Source organism: Serinus canaria, chromosome 5 (assembly GCF_022539315.1).
Source record: "Serinus canaria isolate serCan28SL12 chromosome 5, serCan2020, whole genome shotgun sequence".
Taxonomy (NCBI): Eukaryota; Metazoa; Chordata; class Aves; order Passeriformes; family Fringillidae; genus Serinus; species Serinus canaria.
The window spans coordinates 22,104,957-22,125,943 of record NC_066319.1 but is presented as its reverse complement, the minus strand read 5'-3'; the positions used below and the strand labels follow the sequence as shown (position 1 = coordinate 22,125,943).

At 45.1% G+C, this 20,987-nt stretch overlaps 1 protein-coding gene across 4 annotated transcripts in view; it reads right to left on the bottom strand.

Annotated features, from left to right (window-relative positions):
* Nucleotides 1-4,202: 4,202 nt before the first annotated feature.
* CD82 (CD82 molecule) overlaps nt 4,203-20,987 on the bottom strand; it is a 38,854-nt gene continuing 22,069 nt past the window's right edge. For all 4 annotated transcript variants that reach the window (XM_009102140.4, XM_030240283.2, XM_050975193.1 and 1 more), the window contains 7 exons: nt 18,503-18,575; nt 15,075-15,199; nt 13,859-13,933; nt 9,035-9,142; nt 7,209-7,400; nt 6,833-6,916; nt 4,203-6,326 (listed from right to left, as the gene is read on the bottom strand). In XM_009102140.4, the coding sequence (XP_009100388.1) occupies nt 6,249-6,326; nt 6,833-6,916; nt 7,209-7,400; nt 9,035-9,142; nt 13,859-13,933; nt 15,075-15,199; nt 18,503-18,575 (735 nt within the window). In that variant the 3' untranslated portion in view covers nt 4,203-6,248. The remainder of the gene's footprint in view (nt 6,327-6,832; nt 6,917-7,208; nt 7,401-9,034; nt 9,143-13,858; nt 13,934-15,074; nt 15,200-18,502; nt 18,576-20,987) is intronic.

Below are 20,987 nucleotides of genomic sequence, written 5' to 3'. Positions count from 1 at the left end.
GAAAAAAAAACCAAAACCACACTTTGTTTTATAGGAACTTACATCCTCAAGGGAAAAATGGTTTTGCCAAAAAATTCCCAATCAGTGCTTACCAGAGTTAATTACAACATCATATTAAAAGAGCAACTTATTTTTGAATACATGAGAGCATCATGAAAAAACCTCTGCCAAAATTAAAGGCCTGCACTGTGCTGGGTTATTGTTCCAGGCTGTCTGCAGACATCATTGCATGAGTTATACTATTCTGACATCATTTTGCAAGTTCAGTGCACAAAGCACATGCCTATACTATAACATGACAGGACCTCACATTTCCACCCTAGTAAACCCCAAATAGTTTCCAGAAGGGCTATGCAGAAAATACCCAGGAAGCACTCTGGGTAAGCCATTCAGATGATCACATGCTCTGGGATTCTTGCTGTCTCTGAAGAACTTCCATATGTCCAATCTATAACTCTAAGGAGGGCAAAAAGAAGGAAAAAGTCTGGTGTGCAATCCTCTGAGCTCCTGTCACAGCTGCTGCTTTGGAGCTGCTTACCTGATGGTGGCAGACAGATTCCAGAAGAATTGCAGACTGAAAACCTCCAGAAAAATTGTTTGGACAAGAAGAGACAACATGGAAAAGATTTAAGCTTATGAAGAGCAGATAATGCTGGCCAGAGACACATGATGGAAAAGTGGCTGGCATTCTGGTGACATAGTGAGGATCTGGGATGCTGCAGGAGGCCTAGGTCTGATGTCAGTATATTCCTAACCTGGTGAACACTCACAGAATGAAGAGCAATATCAGGATAATCCCTGAGCTGCTGCCATTGTTCAAATAAACATTGTGAAGGAATGGGAGTTACTTACATCTGGACCCTATAGGTGGGAAGGACAATGCTCTCTTGTTTCCTAAAGATAAGGCCTGTGGTAGTTACAGAAGTAGGTTTCCATACTTTCTGCTAAACTTTGCATTGTTGAGGACAGAGGAGTTGCTCCATGATGCCATTTATCAGTGAGAGAGCTGTAGGAAAGAAGATAACAGAGAGAAATTTAATTGAAGTGCATGAAAATACCATCCTTGGGGCCTAAAGCAGGATTTTCACTCTCAGATTCCATACCTCATAGAGCATCTACGTATTACTTGGAGCATTATCCTTCTCTTAAACCCCTATTTTAAAAGGAGCTCATATTTTTTGCCCAGAGAGCTGAGAATAATTTTTCTCCAGGTACACAGCATCCAATATTCCCCTAATCCCTCCCCACAAAAGCCAAATAGCACACAAACCCCAGTCAATTGTATTATTAGAAGCTTAGAGGAGAGAATCCAGCCAATTTATACCTGTGAGAAGAAAAAATTCATGGCCAGGGTTACAGAATTTACTTCGGAGAAGGTAATTTCCCATGTTTGGCAGAGAAGATTTCTGCCACAAGGCAAAAAGATTGCATGAACTCTGCCAGCACACACCTGCTGGAAATTGTTTATAATGGATAAAGCACACTTAGTAGCTTTACTAGCAACGTTTTACTAATAGCTTTGGTTCAGTAATTGCATATTTTTTGCTAAGGGCCTTTTGCCAGTTAACAAGTGTTTGAAGACTCACATTCTAGTAGATTTTTACACTGACAAGCTTTTAGTATCAACCTGGTTGAAGATGTCATTCAGAAATCCTGGCTGCTAACTGAGGTTTATATGTAATAAAAGGCCAAGGCTAGAGCAGAGTCTCAGAGGCTGATGGGGTAGAGCCAGCCCATGAATAATTGAGGGAATGTTCTCCATTTATGGCAGTGAGTGGTAGCATTTGTGGGGACCCCAGGGTCCTTTGGCTTTTCAGCAGCGAGCCCCTGTGGCTGCCTGTTCCTCACTTTCCTCAACAATGTCACAGAGCCTGACACCAGCACTTGCAGTCTGCCCTTTGGCAGCCAGAAACCAGGCTTTTCTGAAGTCTACAACATTCAGCCTAAATCCTGAACAAAGCTGGCAGGGACCAGCCACACCACCACACATGGGAGAATTACAGGGAAAAGAACAGCTGCCACATGTTAAATTAGAGTATGTTCCATACAGAACACAAGATGCATTGCAACCTACAGACTTACCCTTAGCCACTCTAACTAATGCAATTCCTCTTCCCACTCCAGAAAAAAAAACACCTAATGGAAAGAATTATAGCAGCTCGTGAGTGCTTCATGATCACACAGAACAAGAAACGTCACCAGTTCATTACCAGGGGCCTTGCTTCAGCCACAGGGTGGTCACAACTCTGCTCTTGCAATATTAATTATTGGCCTGGGACAGCTACAGAGCAGCTTATTGGCTGTGCACAAAATGCTTCCATGTGCTGAGCTTCTGCAGAGGCTGGCCCCGTGGGCTTTGCTAGACAAACACTGCAGCTCCCAAGAAGTCTGAGTGCTAGGCTGACTTCTAGTTCCAGCAGCAAACCTCCACCTCTCGAGAGGAGCTGGGAGCCTGGCCCAAGGAGCAGCAGCAGATTTCCTAACCTCTAAAGGTCTGAGGACTTTCTTCCTGGAATCTTATTTAAATCAAATTTATAAGTATTCAATGCCCTCTCCTTCCTCACTGACTGACAGCTTAAAGGAACTGAGCATGGAAGGAAATAGGAAAAAATGGGAACAAGAAGTATCATGGGAATTCCCTCATGCTGAGCTTCCAGACCTAGGTAGAGCAGAAACACAGGAAGGAAACACAACTCTCACAATAGTGGAAGACATGCAACAAAATATCCAATTGTGTGCTTCTCCAAGAAATGGAAGGGAAAATTATCCCTAAAAATGCCAAGCATGTAGCACAAATCGTTTACGAGGAGAATACATCTGTAATTACAAGTTAATTTAGCTACCCTGCTGCCAGGAGTAACTGGGAGCAGAAGGAAGCGATCAGCGTCATCTTCTCATTCCCCAGGGACCAGCCCGGGCTGGGTTTTCTTGGTGGAACACCTCCCTCCAGTGGCCAAAGGCAAGTGGTTTCCACAGAGCTCGGGCAGCCGGGGACCCAAGCCGGGGACAAGCAATTGTCCTCAAGTCCCCTATTTTCTCCTTCCAGCTCCACAACAGGCTGAATGGAAACCACGCAGGAGCCATCTGGTCAGGGCTGGCAGTTCTGCCAGGAAGTGTAGCCCTTTAAGTCGTGGGGCCCTGGGAAAGCATTGCCTCCTGATTAAAGCAGGGTGCTCTGGAAATCAACCAGAAAGGGGACACTCCATGTGACCAAGAAGCAAGCTCTCCTCAAGCACAGGACAGCCTAAAGGAACAAGTTGTACTCATGGGTAGGACAGATCATTGCACCCTACTGTGGCTCCAGAATCCATTTAAGTCCCTCTTGCTCTGCACTCAGCTGGTCAGGGTTCCTGAAATCTTGACTTAGACCAGTTGCCACCAGTGTTTGCTGACAGCACCTCAGTACCTCCTCTGCAAACTTCACTGTTTCTTCAAAGCATACATGAGGACTTAGGTCGTGCTTATTCCCTTCTAAAGCAACAGCTGTAAAATTCATTAGTACACCACCTTAGGTTCTTCTAAGCCATTTCAAATGTTCAAATGTCCAGATGCACCAATATGGTGCAGGACCTGAAGGAGTTTTGAGATCTAGCTCATATCCACTTCTCAGTTGCTTAGCTGAGAAAAGCAAGAAGATTTATATAGTTGGTCTAGCTACTTCTGAAGAGCTTTTCAGTCAAGGCCAGCATGTGGTGACATAAACTATGAAGAATGGCCATCTAGCTTTCTTCCTTCTCACAGTGGCAGGGGCTGAGGAATCCTACTGAAAGTGAGTGGGAAAAAATTATACAGTTGAGCTGGCAAGAGCTGTATGCACTGTGGGCATAGCTGCAAGCTTGTATTTCATCAGAATTAGTCCCCAAGGCTTATGACTCCAAACTGTGCAGATCTGAAGCAACATCTTCAAATATTTTGCTTAGGAGATAGCAGGTAATTCAAGGAACTATCACTCAGTCAGCTCATCCTAAGACAAACATACTTCATAAAACAAGACAAAGTTTGCTTTAGAATACAGCTCAGAAAAATTGTAACCTCCCTCTGCTGGGCAGGATCTTTACAGCCCACACTGATCTCACACATGCGCATCAGACCTTTTGACACTTTGAGCAAACAAGATGTCAGTGATCTGCACGTAAAGCAGAAGAGGTGGAGAGGAAGCAAGGGGAAAACACTTCAATACACAAGTCACAGTCAGAGATATATATTTTTTAGCAAAGTCTTTATTACAGAAATATTCACCCTCTAGACTTTTATATCTGTACATGCATTTCTTCCAGTAGGAAGATGTTGCTAAAAACAGACAAAAACAAAAAAGGAAATCCAGAATGGGCTCCTTTTTACTTGCTGCTCAGCATTGGCATCTGTAACTGAACAAGAATCTTACAAATAAGAAAACGTTAGAGAATAGACTTTGTGTTACAAAAGCTAGCAAGCTTTACTGCTAAAGGTGCTTTCTGCTATAGAAAAGGTCAGCTTGAAGGATCTGTGCAGGAAGGGGCAGATATCTCAGAACTGCAAAGCCTCATCAGACCTCCATAAAAACCAGCTGCCCAGTCATTCTCCCCAGTCATTGCTCTGTCCAAAGATGAGGACAGAGCAGGGTCTCACTGTTAGGGCCCTGATTCCCTGCACCAGCCTTTCTTCCCAAAAGGAAAACCAGTAGGTTTTACCAAGTAGGGTTATTACTACCTGCCCCACCCCGACAGAAGACAGTCCTGGAACCACCTCTGTAAGGCAAAGGCTCACTCACCAAGTACCTTGTAACAGGTCCCTGGCAAGGACCATCCACTTATCTCCCATCCAGCTTCCTGATGTCACAGTCATTGTACCATGTGTAACAGCAGGAAATCTGCTGTGCCCAAGACACCTCTAAAGGTGAGGATTTGCACCCAGCTCTCTTATGTAAGCAGCTGGGGCAGTGCTTCTTGTGCATTTCCTACCTTCTTCTGGTCTACACCACTCCTTGCTGCCGACCACTGGCTCAACAGAACAAACAGCCCAGCCATTAGCACAGAAACCTGCAGCCTGCACAACTGCAGAACCTGCTACTTATCTGCTGCAGGGCTGGCACTTGAGGCAGAACTCAGGATGCAGCCATGGCTCCGGACCACAGTGGAGTCAGAAGAATGGACAACTGAAACAAAAGCCATCTTTGCATCCCAGCTACAGAACCTATACTGGGCACTGACACCAGTGATATTCCCAATCTACAGCATCAGCAATCCAGTCAGATCCTTCCATATTCATATCTAAATCCACAGCTAACAAATTTTATCTTCATAAAGGAGCAGGGGAAGAATCAAATTAATTGTAATCTCTATAAAGTTGGCAACCCGAGAATGCAAACAGCAGAGCCAGCCTGAGGCTGAGTCCACAGTATGCAGCAGTCTCTGAAGTAACCTCCAAGCTGACAGGAGCCAGCAAAGCCGAGCTAGGGGGAGAGGAAAAGATAACGAGGCAAATGGGAGAAACACATAAGTGTCAAATCCAAAACTCAAGGGATCCATTCCAGAAGTAGCTGAGCACCACCACCACAATCTGCCAGGTCACACTAGGAATAAATAGGTAGGCATGGCTCCCTCCTGGTGGCTTCTTATGCTCAAAGGGAAGAGCTCCACTGAAGGCAAGGCATAGCTGACTCCAGAAACAGGAGAAGCAAGTGTGACAGTAGCACTCTGTATTTCAGATGAGAACCTAGGCTGGAAGATGTACAGTTGGAGCTGAATCAGGTCAGCTGCAAGGGAAGAGAAGGCCTATAAAGCATGACTAGTTACCACCACAAGTCAGTGAAGCAAGTGAAGCTACCAAAGCACTGGAATCTCAACAGAATTCCTGGCTCATGGGACTTCAGGAGGGAGGTGAAAAGATGTGCAGAAGAGCAAGGGAGAGAAAAGTTATTGTATGTTAGGTCCAGTGGGTTGTAGAATGAAGATATGAATAGTATTGTTTAACATGGAGCAGGCAGCAAAAGCATTGTCCCCTCAGGTTAATCGGTGTCTCACGCGACACGAGACAGTTTAAGTTCTGCTTCTTGAAGTAGAGATAATCCAGAGGCAGGATGCAGGTGGCCCAAAGGCCCTATTGCCAGAAGATCAGGCTGTGTTGCAGCTCTAACAGTTCTTAGCAGAGTGGTATCAGAAATGGGATGTCACAGGAATAATGGTCAATGGTTGCACAGTCTGGGTGTGAGGCAGGAATGTTCTGTTTGCTCCTTCCTCTGTGGTGCCGTAGTTCTGGAGTCAGCCAACTCAAGACTTGGGCACTTTGGTGTAGTCTTCGCTGTGTATGTTCTTGCAAAGCGAAATGGACAGTATCATCCCCAGCAGCTGGAACAAGTAGGAAGAATGGGAACAAAATCAGCAACCAGACAGACAAGGTGGGAAGAACGGGTGATACAGGGGAGCAGAATACAGTGAACATCTTTCAGTGACACCATACAGTTGAGCAGAGTTAGAGAGTCCTCAACACAAGGCAAATGCAGTAAACTGAAATGACAAAAAATTGGGCTTCATAAAGATGTGACTTCATCTGGAAACTACGTTATGGGCTTTTTAAGGCAACAAATGGGATTTCACTAAAGTGGGATTTTGCTTGCCTCAGTATTCTGGTTACAGAATTGCCAAAGGTCAGATACAGCAGGCAGAACCACAAGTTGACTAGGCCTTGTTAGATTTTTAATCAATCAACAAAAGCCACAGTTCAGGCAGACGCAGCCAAGAGCTAGAACTGCACTGCCATTAAACCAAGTGTCTATTACTTGAGAAAAGAGCTTTGCCTTTAAAAAAAGTCTCCATGATAAGACAGTATAGGTTCATGTCAGAAAACTACCTACCTCTATAACAGCAACACCAGTGCAAACCCCAAGAATGATACCAAGGTTGTCCTTCAGCCACTCCTCTACACCATCCATGCATCCCTAAAGAGAAAACACAGCCACAAAGAAGAGAAGCATGGATCTAAATATCTCAAAACTGAAAATCCATAACATATCTTTGCACTCAGAAATTATCCCAGTTAAATGCTATACCCTGTTTCATAGAAGCTTTTGCAGAAAAGGGCAGGATCCCTGTCACTCTGTCCCCCCTTGCCCCAAATTCCACAGGTACTTCAAGCAATAAGGACATGAAAGAAGTGCTCTAAATTTTCAGGGGAACAAAGACAAGGCAGCCTCAGTGGAAGCTTCACAGGGCCCAGACATACTCACTCACCTGCTCATGAACAGGCCAGTCAGCATATGTTGCAGTGCCATTGAGAGGATCTTCCAGACTGCAGAAACCTCTTCCTTCCACTAAGTCCTTAGATCTATTGGAGCAGGAGCACGGATACTCAGTATTGCTTTTGTTCCGAAGAATCTCATTATTTTCCCATTCCTTTGCTCCAGTCCAGCCACAGCAGGAAATCTAATAACAAGAGAGAGATCATCACAGTCTTACACTTTGCACTGCAAGATAACCGCACATGACAACAAGCAGACAGAAGTACTCAGGAGCTCTCTGCAACTACATACAGGACACACACTTTGCATGAATTAGCAGCACTAAATACCATCCTGGTTACTTATATATAGAGCTGTCCAGAACACAGGGACATTATTTCCTACTTAAGAGCCACTTTGCTAGCAAAGCAAGAGGTCAAGGGCCCCGGGTCAGCTGTGGCCCCGGGGCAGCGGGAGCCACCACACGATGGCGTCCCCATGCCGCCAAGCCCAACACACCACCGCGCACCAGCGTCCGCCTGGGTGCAGCAGGGACCAGCTGGAACACGGGATAGGGAAAGTTTTCCACCCAAAGAAACATTTACATTCCTATAGAGCCACGTGATAAAACAGTGTTTGCTGAAGGGAAAAGCATATCGGGAAGTCTAGCAAGGAGTAAGATTCTAAGCATGGATCCCAGTGCTTGCCCAGTGGTACAGAGCAGAAAGGCTGTCTATGTCGAGGTAGAGGTTTAGGGAAAATCCTTCTTTGCTCAGAAAGGAAAAGTAACATTTCTGCCATAATAGACATGAGATACAAACAGCTGAACATCCACATCAGGACAAGCATTTGGTTTCCAAAAGAGTGCTGTGAAGACACAGTCTCCAGAAGGAAATATATTTCCCTCACAAGAGGTTTGGACTTAAACTCCCGGTTTACAGAACCCAACCCTCTTTCAAATGCTAACTCCAGTGTGTGAGATGAAGTAGACTCAAATTCTCCATCTCTGCAAAACCTTTTTCTTCTACTCCTACATAAAAGAAGGGTCCAAGCAGTAGCCTCCCTCCACAGTAGAATCAGGCTTCTTTTGAGTTCACTACCAAGGAGTTACAACTACAGTGAAAAAACATACATAAATCATTCTCCAAGGAGGAGAAATACTGCAGGTCAGTGTTTTGCAAACCAAAGAACAGACAGAAGACAAATGCTGTTACTTGTACTTACTACCCATCAGTCCCATGTTGGCCGTGTGTTTAACTACAACAGCCAGCCAGCTCTCAAGCTTGTGGTTTGGCAGTAAACAGCTGTCATGACTCCAGTGTGCTTGAATACCCTCTAGCTGCTCAAGAGCTGACCCTGATGCTAAAAGAGAAACCATGGGCAGTTGGATGGCTCCCAAGAGCGCTGATACTTGCAGAAGAACCATCACAATAAGCAAGCAACATGCACCAAGTAGTAAGGCAGGAGGTGCTGCTGACTTGCCTGGCAATAAACTAGGGACTTTTTGCTAAAAAAACACCTGCAAACTGTTTTTCACACGTTAGTTAGTATTCAAGAGGCCCAGCAGACAAAGAGAAGTGTTGGAGTGCTATTTGACAGGATGGATACATTAGGCCACAGAGCTGACACTAGCTAGCTCTAACAACCAGCAGACAGAAACGGTTAAGGGTCTGAAGCAAGACCATTTTCTAGTCTGCAGGCACCAAACCTCACAGGCCACTTTGTAGATCAGCCAGATCAATGTGCAGTAGTTGCTTCTCTGTCCTCAGCCTAGCTTTAAAGGTCGTTGCCTGCACTGACAAATAGCATCATCTACCTTTGCTGCTCCCCATGACTCACCTGTGTCTGCACATAGTCCCATGCATCTTGCAAGTTCCTCTTATCTTCATCCGAAGGGTCATAATTTTCAATGAGGTCTACAACTATGCCAGACAACTCAACTTTCAACTGGCAAGAAAAAAAGAGGCAGGAGAGTTAGATTATCAGTTCTTGTAGCCTTTTCTTTGGTGTTTCAGATACATATATAAAGCGACAGTCACTCATAAAAGCTGACTGCAAATAGTTAAAAAGTACAGATAAGGGCAGCAGCTTTGCTGCTCAACAGCCAAAGCACCAGCAAGTCCTTGCCAGGACATGGGGAAAGGTGACAAACCCGGTGAGCAGTAAGGAAACAGATCAGGTATGGTTATCCTGCTAAGACACAGGCTGAACAACTAACTGCCTGCCCCAGACAAGACAGATGGGCAAGTTAAGGGCAAGCTGAAGGACAACACTGCCTTAAGGACTCACAGGTTATGAGCTTCTAACTTCATACTGCAGGCAAGACCCTGGTCCAGGATCTCTGCCACTGCAGCTCATCTCCACTGCTCAGGGAAGGTGTAAGCCACTCTGCTCATGAATGCAGATGGGTCTTCTGATACACAGCTGATGGAAAATTGCCTTTTTCACAAGGTGTTGATCTACCTCTCCCCAGACTCCCACAAGTCCTGCTTCTATATAAAGACAGGAAGTATTACAACTACCTAAACTGCTCATTAACAGTCTTATCACAAAGTTCAGGTGTATCAAACCATCCCTTCATCACCATTTCTTTTCCAGAGATATTTACAACATCCTTCAGTTTGATGAGAGGTGCAAGCTACCACCTGGCAGACTCCTTCACCTTCTCCCTCCCACCTCCTTCCGAAGCTCTTCTTAACCAGCCTGTACATAAGGACTGCTAAGGACAGACCCAGATTCACAAGAGGCTGGAGAAAAGTGCCAATAGAGTGCCCAAGGGATAGGATAGAGTTACATCAGCCTAAGCACCAGGATGTTCCCATCCCACATATTACCTTTTTGACTGTGGTGCTACAGCATATTTCAAATCAGTGGAAATGGGTTTTCTCTTTTCTTCTACAATGAAGCATTTTCAATGACCATGGCAAATACCAGGACACTCAGCAAGAGGAAGCACTGCCTACTGTTGAGAGAAGCTTCTCCACATCAGCAACTCTTCCTAGGAAAACTGCAGCTCAGTTCACTGGGATCAGCCATGTCAGGCCAGACGGATGGAAGCTGCATGATCTTTCTTCTCATGATGTCTATCTCTTCCCCTTTTAATAACTTCACTTCCCCTTTTCCTTCCCTTCAAATCAAGGCAACCTGACCTGGTTCTCACTAATGAGATTGGCCTTGGCTGCTGCCATAAGCCTTATCAGTTACTGAACCTGTGAGTTCCCACCCTGACCCCTCCTGCACACTGCTGCTCCACATGCAGAGGGAGGCAAGGAGAGCTGGGTTTGTTTTCCTACCCTGGGCCCATCAAGCCCCTCAGCTATTGAGTCAGAGCCTTACTGCCACTTCTGCAGGAATCCCAGGAGCCCACCACAAGCAGACAGGACTTGAACCTGATGTCCCCAACCACAGCTACATAGGGAAGCTCTATGTCTGCTCTGCCCTTACTCTTACAAAAGAAGAGTAAGGGTAAAGTAGACATACAGCTGTTTGCTGCAGGCAAGAAGTCCTGCAAACAGCTCTTGTTTCAAAAAGTGAAGCATTTCAAATTAAAAAAAAATAAAAAATCACTCATTCCTAGGTGTTTAAGCAAGCAATCTGAGAGAGGGGGACTATTATGCAAACAGTGGCACAGTTCTAGACCCACACAAGCAGCTTGCTTGTGGGTTTAACCCATAGAGCAGCCCAAAGGGAAAACACAGGCATCTGCAGCTGTTCACCCTGAAGCACCTGACACAGGAAAACCGAAAGAGCAACAAGCTAGAAAAGCACACGGAACACGCGGGCTTTCAACATTCTAACCATCTCCACCCACTTAGAGCTATCAGGACTTAGCACTGTGTGAGACACGAAAGCTTCAGGAAATGGCTACCCTTGCTTTCAGGGCTTCTTGCCCCTTCCCAGCTCTAGCAAGCCCAGTGTCCAAAGGCATAATCCCACCACCTCAAAGTAGGGGCACTTAGATCCTAGGCACCAAAGCCACAGCTCACTGCCAGAAAGCAGCAAGGCTGTCAGTCTCCCCACCACACGGGCTACTGAAGAGGGAGATGGGGAAAGCTGAATGCCAGAGGGAAGACAAGGTTTTTGATCACTCAATGGATTGTGCAGGCTTCTTCCCCTGTCAGACACTGTCAGCCATCTATCCCGTCCCTGTCAGATGCAAGCTAGATCCTTTCCTCAGCACTTATTAGCATCAAGCCTGCACACAAAAGCAGGGTCAAAAAACAGGAGGGAGCTCTCCTCTGCCTTGTCACTTCAGATTCTGAAACTCATACAAAGTCCATAGCCCCAGACAAGTCACTGCATGCAATCACGCAGGCCTGTTTGCTGCAAACAATAGCTGGCAAGTAGGGCTATTCCCAAAACACCACCATTCTCCTTTACGCAAGGCACTTAGAGCCAAGCTGCACAGGCTTGTGTGAGCTAGGCCAAGAGAGAACTTGCCCAGGCTCTCTCACGTTTAGGGGCTTGTGATCCACTAGATGTAGGCGAGTAGCAACATTCAGTTCACAAAGCAGAATATAATTTTCAGCATTTGTGATGTTACTATGTTGTTTGCCATAAAAAAACTCCACCCCACAGTTTCAGTCACCAACAAATGTAGGGAAATCAATCTTGCATCAACATCTTCCCAGAAGTACTGGGCAATTCCAGTCTGAAGGGGCATTCCTCTAACAATGCCCATGGGAGAGGCAAAGCAGAAGCCTTCCTGTCAGAGGCTCAGCCTTTTACAGTTACTCAATTTCAGCATACTTTCATTTGTCAGAGTGGGGGACGATTTTGACACCAAAAAGGAACAGATATGCCAACAAAAACTTCAAGTGAATCCATAGAAATAAATACTTCAGTTACAAGTGAAGGAGTGAGTACCACCTTGCTACATTCTGAATCCAAAATCTCTTCCTTCGCCCTTGTTGTTCCTTGGTTTATATCTAACCAAGCTCCTGAAGTCAGAAAGAAATAAACACAAAGAACACAATAGCTATCTAGGGACTGGCTGTGGAGCAGTTTCAGTGTGCCTACTGTGCTCCAAGCTGCCCTGGGATGACGTACAGCCAGCGAAGCAGAGCGACTTGCACAGCAGCACTGGAGCGCAGCCCCAAACCAGCGTGCTGGAGGTTTCAGACAAGACCTTCCTCAAGCAGTTTTTCTTAGTGCTCTAGGCAGGTACTTTGGAGGATACCTGAAAGGAGAACGGCTCTAGAAGAGCTTTTCCATTAATTTTGTTCATTAGGGACTGAACAGGAGCATCTGTTCAAAGCCCAGCTTCCCTGACCATTCTCCCAGATCTGTAAAAGTGATGATCTCAGTCTCACCAGCTCCAACAGCTGTGGAAAACAACCCCCCAGCACTTCTAAACTTTCCCTGGTCTGATGAGGTTTAAATGAAAAGCTACAGCTTACAAAATGGAGTTTTCTAGAGTAGATTGGCAACTGGAGTAGAAATGCTAACAGAGGTACAGAATTTCCTGGTTTGAAGTCACATTTCCCCATCACAGGGGAATGCCCATCCCCACACCTCCATATCTGCATTAGTCAGAGCTGTTTGCTGAGAATTATCTTTACACACCAGTTTTAGTCACTGTTTTAGTTTCTCCTTCAACTTCTGCCAGCCCAAAGAGCAAGCTAGTCACACCACATTTGGCAAGGAATCCAGCCAACAGCTGCTCAGTCACCACAGTACAAAGCTTACATCAGTTATGCTGGTGGCAGGCACCTTCCCCCTGCCCCAGACTTCTCCACCAGGCCCCATCCATAACTTCCTCAACTGTTCTGCTTTCTGTAACCATCTAGCTAAAGAGTTGGCTTAGGAGAGGCAAGCACAACCATACAGCTAGGCACCAAAGGACAGGGTTACCCACAACTTATACCAGCAGCCAGTAGTGACCCCACAGCTATAACTTGTTTCCACTGAATAAATGTAGCTCCCAGTTTAGCTCTCAAGTAGCTGAAGGCCTGATCAGGAACTGCCTTGGCCAGGTAACCTATATCCATGTTGGATTGTTGCAATGCTTAGGTAGCTCAAAAATAGGTAGCTCCCTTTTACACTACAAAGCATATTGGAGCTCTAGAAGGCACTGTGAAACTGCCTTCCAGACAAAGGGATCCACTTCAAAACATTAAACCACTTGGCTTTAAAATCCAGCTGTAGAACAGGAACCATCAGACATCTGGGTTTGCTCCTGGGGAAAGAGGACAGCTCTTTCAAGAAGAGTTCTACCCACAGATGCAGAAAGACTGAAAGGACAGAACAAGATGGCACAAGGAGGAATACCAGTCAAAAAAGCGCTCAGGCTGGTAACTCCTCAAGGCACCAGGGATGGCAACATGGTAGTAACCACTGCTACTACATGCCCAAATGGTTGTCTACAGCAGGATCTAGAGAAGGTTTGGTCTAAAGCATTTTAGGACTTTTTTTTCTCCACTGTTCCCACTACCCAAAATTAAAACCTGCATACCAAATAAAGTTTCATAATCCTTGAGCAAGCAGCACTATTGAGGCAGATACAGAAAAATCAAATAGCAAAGCTATTGAGCCAGGGTAGAGAAAAGGAGAATCCAGTTATGCCTGCTAACAGGTCAGCCCAGTTTGGAAGAAAGGATTTCTAGGTAACACCCTTCTCCCAAGCCAAGACCAAGGAAAAGGTGCACGGTAATAAAGATTTACCGTTTCTTTCTGGAAGTAGATGACCAGTGCAGCAGCAATCTGAGCTAGGAGGATTATCATCAGGCAGGTGAAGTACTGGAAACAAAAAAAAATAAGTGATCACTGTCGGTCTTTAGAAAAACCTGAATATAAAAGTTAATAAAATTACATATACAAGAGAAATCACAACATGAGCTAATGCCTCTTTGCCCACAGACAAACTCTGCTATCAGCAATTCCTTCCCAGGAAAAGGCTGGAACCAACGTCAGACCAGTGCAGTTCAGCACTTCACCCATTAGGCCAACAGAAAGCCTCCAGGAAGGAAAGGGTTCACACACCCTCTCTGCACATGTCATCTTAACTAAGACTCTCTCTCCCACAGCCAAATCCATTTGCAGACCATTCTGGCCTCAATCAATCAGATGGGCTCTGCCTACCTTGAGCCTTAACAGAAAAAAAAGAGTCAATTTTACAAGCCTAATTTTTTTATGTGTTTTTTTAAAAAATCAATTACCCTTTTAAAAATGCTATTTAATTTGAGGATCTCAATTCAAGATTCACCAGCAAACTGCTGAGGTTACTTTTAAATGGTGGCAGCTACTATTGTTAGACAAGGAGATGGTGCTAATACCAGGACACACAGTGTATGCCATGCTTGGTTTCCAATACATATGTCCTCTGAATAAGAGAGAGTCATGTAGCAGGCTGAGGTGTATGAAGCTGGTATCATCCCACCTATCATGGACAGAAAGCTTCCTACAGATGAACTGCTTGAAGAGAGGTCCTGACATACAGGACAATCCTAGATAGGTCTCTCTTGACTCTTGCACTTTCCACAGGTGGGACATAACAGGATACTATCACTCTTCCTCTTTTCTTTCACTGCCCTTGGAACTTGCTCTTCTACCACTGAGAGCACAGGACTAACTGGGAAGTAAGGGTAAGGGGGACAGGGTACACTTCTCAGCTGGCAGTCCTCAGCCCACTGTGTGCAAGAAGTGTCAGTGATATCCTCTCTCCTTCTCAGTTCTGAGCTTATTATCAGTAATGTCTGAGGAGCTCTGCTGCAGTCTGCTGACTGCTGGAGAATTTAATGTGTGCAAATTAAGAACTAGATCTAAGTTGACCTAGTAGAAATAACATCCCCAGGAGACCAAAGCCCCATCTACAATCCAACAGATATTTTGCAGGAGATGTATTAAAGGCTGTCTCTAAAACAGGCATGAATACTCTCACCAGACCCAAGAGACATCGGATTTCATTGACAGCTCCAAGACAGCCCAGGAACCCCATCAGCATGGTAAGTGCCCCAACACCGATGAGGATGTATGCACCAGTCTTCAGGGAGGGAGATGACATCTCTGTAGGAGCCAGGAGAAGGAACAATGTTAGGGACTGACAAAAATATACGTCTGTCATCACCATTTATAGAACTGCGTCCATATCTACTGATAATTGTCTTTGTCCACTCCAAACAGACTGCACAGATGCATACCAAACACAGTGACAGATAGATGCTTCTGGTTGTCTTTTGATGAAAGTAGGCTTAAAAGCCATCCTGCAGGTCTCCAGAGTCTGGAAGACTCAAGGTCACGGCAAACAAATAAACCTTGTTTGGAGAAAATTATCTCCTTACTGGAATTTTACTCCCTCATGAATGTACTGCAAATAACAGTAATATAAAAGATGATCTACTCCATAACTACTGCCTATTTGCTTTAATTCCCTTTGCTATCTTCAGGGAAGCTTTCTTCCAAGTCCTAAAGCCCATTTTTGCATAGCCTTTTCACTTTGAAGCACTATTTCTTGTTGTAGCCATTCTGTTTTCACTTATCCACTAGCAGTCAACACTGGGACAAACTAACGCTGCGGAGTGAAACGCAACAAGCTACAGCTAGTGTTGAGCACAGATGATATGACAGGTTACTTTAGCAAGTCTGGGTTGAATGGCTTGTGGCCAGGCACTTACCACAGGCTGTTGCAGCACCTGTGCACAACACCCTGCAGACAGATGCTATTCCAGGATCAAAACAAATATAATACCCAAATTAGCTACTTTTACAAATCCTCCCAGATATCCCCTGCTATTGTTTCTAAATGCTCAACGGTTTTTCAACCAAGTTTAGGTCAGATTATTTCAGACATGCTGGTGATGTCAGCCCTCTCCCCTCAGCATTTAGTACTGCAAGCAACAGAAGAAAATCTCTTACATTTGAGCTGGTCAGCTGACTATTTCTTGCATTACAGAACAAAAGCTGAAGAGATACTCTTCTAGAAACAGTAACTAGAAACCTCATTTATTGGCAAGCTACAGAGTATAGGGGAATTCTGGATGTCCACTGATTAATGAAAATAACATTTTTAGAGCTCAGCATTTAGTTTCCTGAACTAAGGAAGTCTCAGGAGGCAAACTTCCTCTGAGCTTCTCCTGAAATATGTTAAAGGAGAATAATCAAGCCCAGACTGATACTCTCCCCCCTAATATATATTTCCCCCCTGCTCCTGATACCTGGCACAAGCCACCAGCTTCCAAGTTTTCTTCCCTAAAACATGCTGAACAGAAGAAAGTTCAGTTAACAAGAAGTGAAGCAGATCCATTTGTCACACAGGTCACTTCAGCCAGCAGTTCCTGGCTGGACATATGCCACAAACCCCAGGATCCTGCTTCTTCACCAGTCCTGTGACTCTTGCTGTGCAGGTTACGTGCTGATATTGCAAAGCATTTACTGAAACAGCAGTCTTACAGGAGTGGCCTTCACAAATCTACCCTATTCCCTCCCTCAAAATCAGCTCAGCTATCATGCTAGTCAGTGTTCAAGTGCCCAGGCTGCAGCACCTCCACAGTGCTAGAAACCATTGCTTTGTCAAATTCCCATTAGAAGAAAGAAAAAAGTACTTCCAACTCAAAAGCCTCTTGGAGAACTGATAGTGTCAGGGGACAAGAGCCACACTTGCAGTTCTCATCTGCAACAGCCTTGCCTTGCAAGAGAAGGCTCTGAGGGCATTCAACTCCTGCTTGTTTGCCGTCACTCCGTGTTTTCCCCTGCGCTGGGCAGGCAGCCAAGCAAGTACAACAGGCTCCTTTGGCAGCAGCTGGGTGCCCTCCCTGATGCCTAGGTTACTAAAGCAGAGGGAAAGAGGGGCAAGGCATGGGAAAGGAAGTGAGGGGGCAGGGAAAGAGCTGATACTGGAAATCTTCAGGAAGGAAACTAAATTCTTAATTGCTCTGTTAGCAGAGATTCCAAGTAAATGGGAAGAAACAGGGCCAAGTTCAGGGACTTCTCCCTCCACAAGTGGCTGTAAGACCCATCAATCTGAGGGAATCAGCTGCTGACCCACTGGTAGTAAGCACACCTCAGACTGTGAGGGGTACTGCAAACAGCCAGGCCATGACAGGCTCCATTTAGGCTGCATGTACTGCTTCTGCTCATGCCCCCACTTTATTAACCAATACCCCTTGCTGTGCTTCTTGACCTTCAGCCCTGCAGCAGCAAGGCAGCTGCCACAGCACAAAAGCAGAGAAAGGAGTAGCATCTGCATGTATGGCATTAGCAGGGGTGTCTTCCCCATCCAGCACCTTTCAAACCAGGTCAGAGTGCTCAGCATGACTTGCAGATAAAGCCCTTTGCAGCATCAATGTAGCTGGGAACAGGACTATGAATGCATTAGTGTGCATTCCTCACATGCAGGCAGCCCTCCTGCACTGAGGCTGGTGCCCAACTCAGCCATTCTGAAGGCAGTGACAAAAAGTAACCAGAACCACCAAGCAGAAAAGTTTGAGGTGTTTCTAGAAAAGAGCTCAAAGGAAGAAGAGCTTGTGAAAGATGGAGCTGAGATACTCATTTGCTGAAAGTCCACTTACTGTCCTCTGAAGCCCAGACTGCTAAGCCAGCTCAGGTTTTGGTTTTTGCAGATAGCAGACTCTCTGTTGAGACTCAAGTCAAAGTTTGTGGCTGACTTTAGGGGAAGAAAGCTAAGCCCCTTGCACAATACAGAACACCTCTGATGCCCAGGGTAAGTCTCACCAAGTGTAATCAAGAGTACGTTTTAGTAGTCAAAGCACTTCACACACACACACACACACACATACACACACACACACCCCCATACACACCCCCAAATCTGAGTTCTCTACTGCTTAGCAACATACATACCATGTCCTTTCAAAGTACATGAAGCATCAGTAAAACCAGGTACTTACTTTCTTTGGCATTTAAAACATTTAAATTGAAATAGATCATTACAGAAAGAAAGCACTGGAGGACTCACACAGCCAAACTGCATTAAGGCACTGGAGGCATTTGCACCTTATGGTAATAAGGAAATCACTGTGAAAACACAGAGCATGCAGTGAAAATAGGGTGAAATACTAGCTCCTGTGTTTAAGACAAAATATTTGGATTGCTGGTTGAAGAGGCAGTAGTCTCACTCAGTCTGACCATGGTGTTTCAATCAACAAGACTAAGAGGAATGCTGTGTCTCCAGGGCTGCTCCCTTTCACCGTGTCCCTGATAACAATCCCATCTTGCTAAACACCACCTTGCTGCTCAGGCTACAGACCGTGCACAAAAGTACTGCTATTCCTAGACAACACCACGGTCAAACACAGCCCCAGAACAGAGCCAATTCAGAAAAAGAAGGAAGATGAAAAAACACAGTCTTACGCAGAACTGCAATAAAACTTGTTTTGTCGGCCAGAATCCATATTCCAAATCCCAGGATCACGGCACCCAAAATCTGAAAGAGCAAGAACAAAACATACACGGCTTTGTGTAAGTTATAAGCTTAGATAAATAAGAGGAGGCAGTCACTATTATCCATACTTCCAGTTTAAAAACAATCATTCCTTTGCTGTTCCCACCCATCTCCCCTGTGGTACTCCTCCCAGGGTAAACAGGATTAGCACAACTCCAGGAAGAAAGCCTCAGCCAACTGCACAGGAGTCTCAAGATCTGCCTGGCAGTTTTTCACATGGTATTTTTATAGTACATAACATTGTATAGGAGGACCATTCAAAACAGTCTGAGGAAGAGACACCCTGCTGCTAGAACACTCTTGTCAGAAGTGAAAGGTAAGTGCATGGCTTCTGTGAAGAACCAAGGAAAGACAAACACATGATTTTAAATATTTTTTTAAACAGAAAAACCCAAGAGGCTTGGCCCTTACTTTCTGGCAGAATACCTGAACCTCAGCAGAGTCAAGAGTTATGAAACATTAGCCATGGCCTCTGGCTTGCTCACCACACAGTCTTATGTAGGGCAAGGATTAGTAGAGCAATACATACCTGTGAGAATTCAGCTGAATCCAGAAACTGAATTCAGTAGCCAAGAAATGGATACATTTTTCCATCTCACTTTGAAAGGTGGGGGGAAGCATACTCTGTTTTAGCCTTTAGGTATCAGCAAGTCTTCAGCTTTGATAAGTAGCTGAAAATCGTGCTGTTCAGCCAGTTAGGACTGGAAAACACTTGTGCAAAGGTCCAAAATAGGCTTTAAGAAACAAGGAGTAGACAAGAACTGCAACTGAACTGCTAACAGCTGTTCTCACATCAGCAGGATTTCAAGATAGGATGAAGTGAAATAAACTAACAGGGCTAAAGAAAGATTGCAATTCTTTGCTTCATTAGATAATGTTTTAATACTTGGAAGACATGGAAAATGCCAAAACACCACCCAAACCAAGCTGGCAAAGAGGCACTGGCTCCACACTTTGAAAGTTTACTCTAGGCTTCAGCTGCTCATACAAAGAAGCTTTTCTGAACAAAGATAAAGCCACAGTCTGAAATAAGCTGCTTGCAAGCTTTTCTGTCTTGGCAGAAGGTGCATCAAGTAGCTAGCTCTGGGGACAGCATTAGAAAGTCATCAAGCAAGTTCCCACCTCCAAAGCATACTGACTCAGCTTCAGAAAGCATGTAGCTGTTCTATCCCAGAAAAAAAGAATTCCCCTTTACCTTATGTCCCAACATGCTGCCCACAATGCTCACTCTGCTGATAAAGCTAGAAAGGCCCCTTGTACGTGCAGCAGCTGGGACACCTAAAAAAAATTCCTCTCAAACTTGGAAAAACTCCTCTCAAACTCTCTTCTTTGCTCAAGAACTGTTGAATTGACAGTTTAAGGCAGTCTCACATTTCAACTACAGTTTTAATAAACAGTTGTTTTAACAACGATGCAAACTGGGCTGTATGTGACATCCCTTTTGGTTCACTGACCCTGATATGTCACCTAAGTTTTGCTGTTGCTGACACAACACAGAAGGGCTGCTGAGCAGAGTTCCTGGGAAGTTATTTGTTATGAGGTGCTCAGACTATCCAAGGCCTGTTTTCACTCTGATCTTTGCTCCAGTCCTCAACTTGTGCATTTGCCAGGAGCTGCTATGGAAAACACTACAAGGGGAAGGCAGGGAGACAACAACTACAGGCAGGGAAAAAACACTGTCCCATTAACATGAGTGTATTTACTTCCTAGCAGGATAATATCTCTGCTCAGCATCTTCAGGAGTTTGCATTGCATAGCAAGGCTGCTGCTGCCACTGGCTTGGATTCAGACCCTCCATTGAGGAAATCACATCTGCTTTTCATGGAGTTTCATTCCTCTGTTATACTGCTGTAAACTCCTGAAGTGGGGAACAGATATCTCCCCTCCTCCCTGGGTGGTGGAGGTTTCACCCCCAGTTTCAGCAAAATCTCCTTCTACACCCAAGCCAGAAGGATGCAGATCCCTCATTGCAGGGTCAGCAGTTTCCCACAGAGAGGTATTCAAGAGGGGTTTGGATAAACTAAGCAGCGATGAAGCTGACTCATCTTGCTGGAAAGAGCAGCTGGGGGTTCCCAGCTTTCCTTCCCCAGCACTGCTTTCCTTCATGCTCAGATTGAATGATGTAACACTGAACCTGGCACAGGGGTCAACAGAAAGGCTCTAAAACTCCAGGCTTTGCTTAGGTAGCTGCCTTCTGCTGCATTTACTGAAGGATTAGAAGCAGGACAGACAGTTATATATTCCAAGCAAATAGTTTCCAGAGACTGGTAAACTTGTCTTGCAGAGCTGTCTTCCCTTTAAGGAGAAGCATGTGCTGCAGCACGTGTCTGCTAGCCAAGAAGGCAGACGTGTTAAATTCTGATTAGGAAACTAAGATTATACTCCAAGCTTATC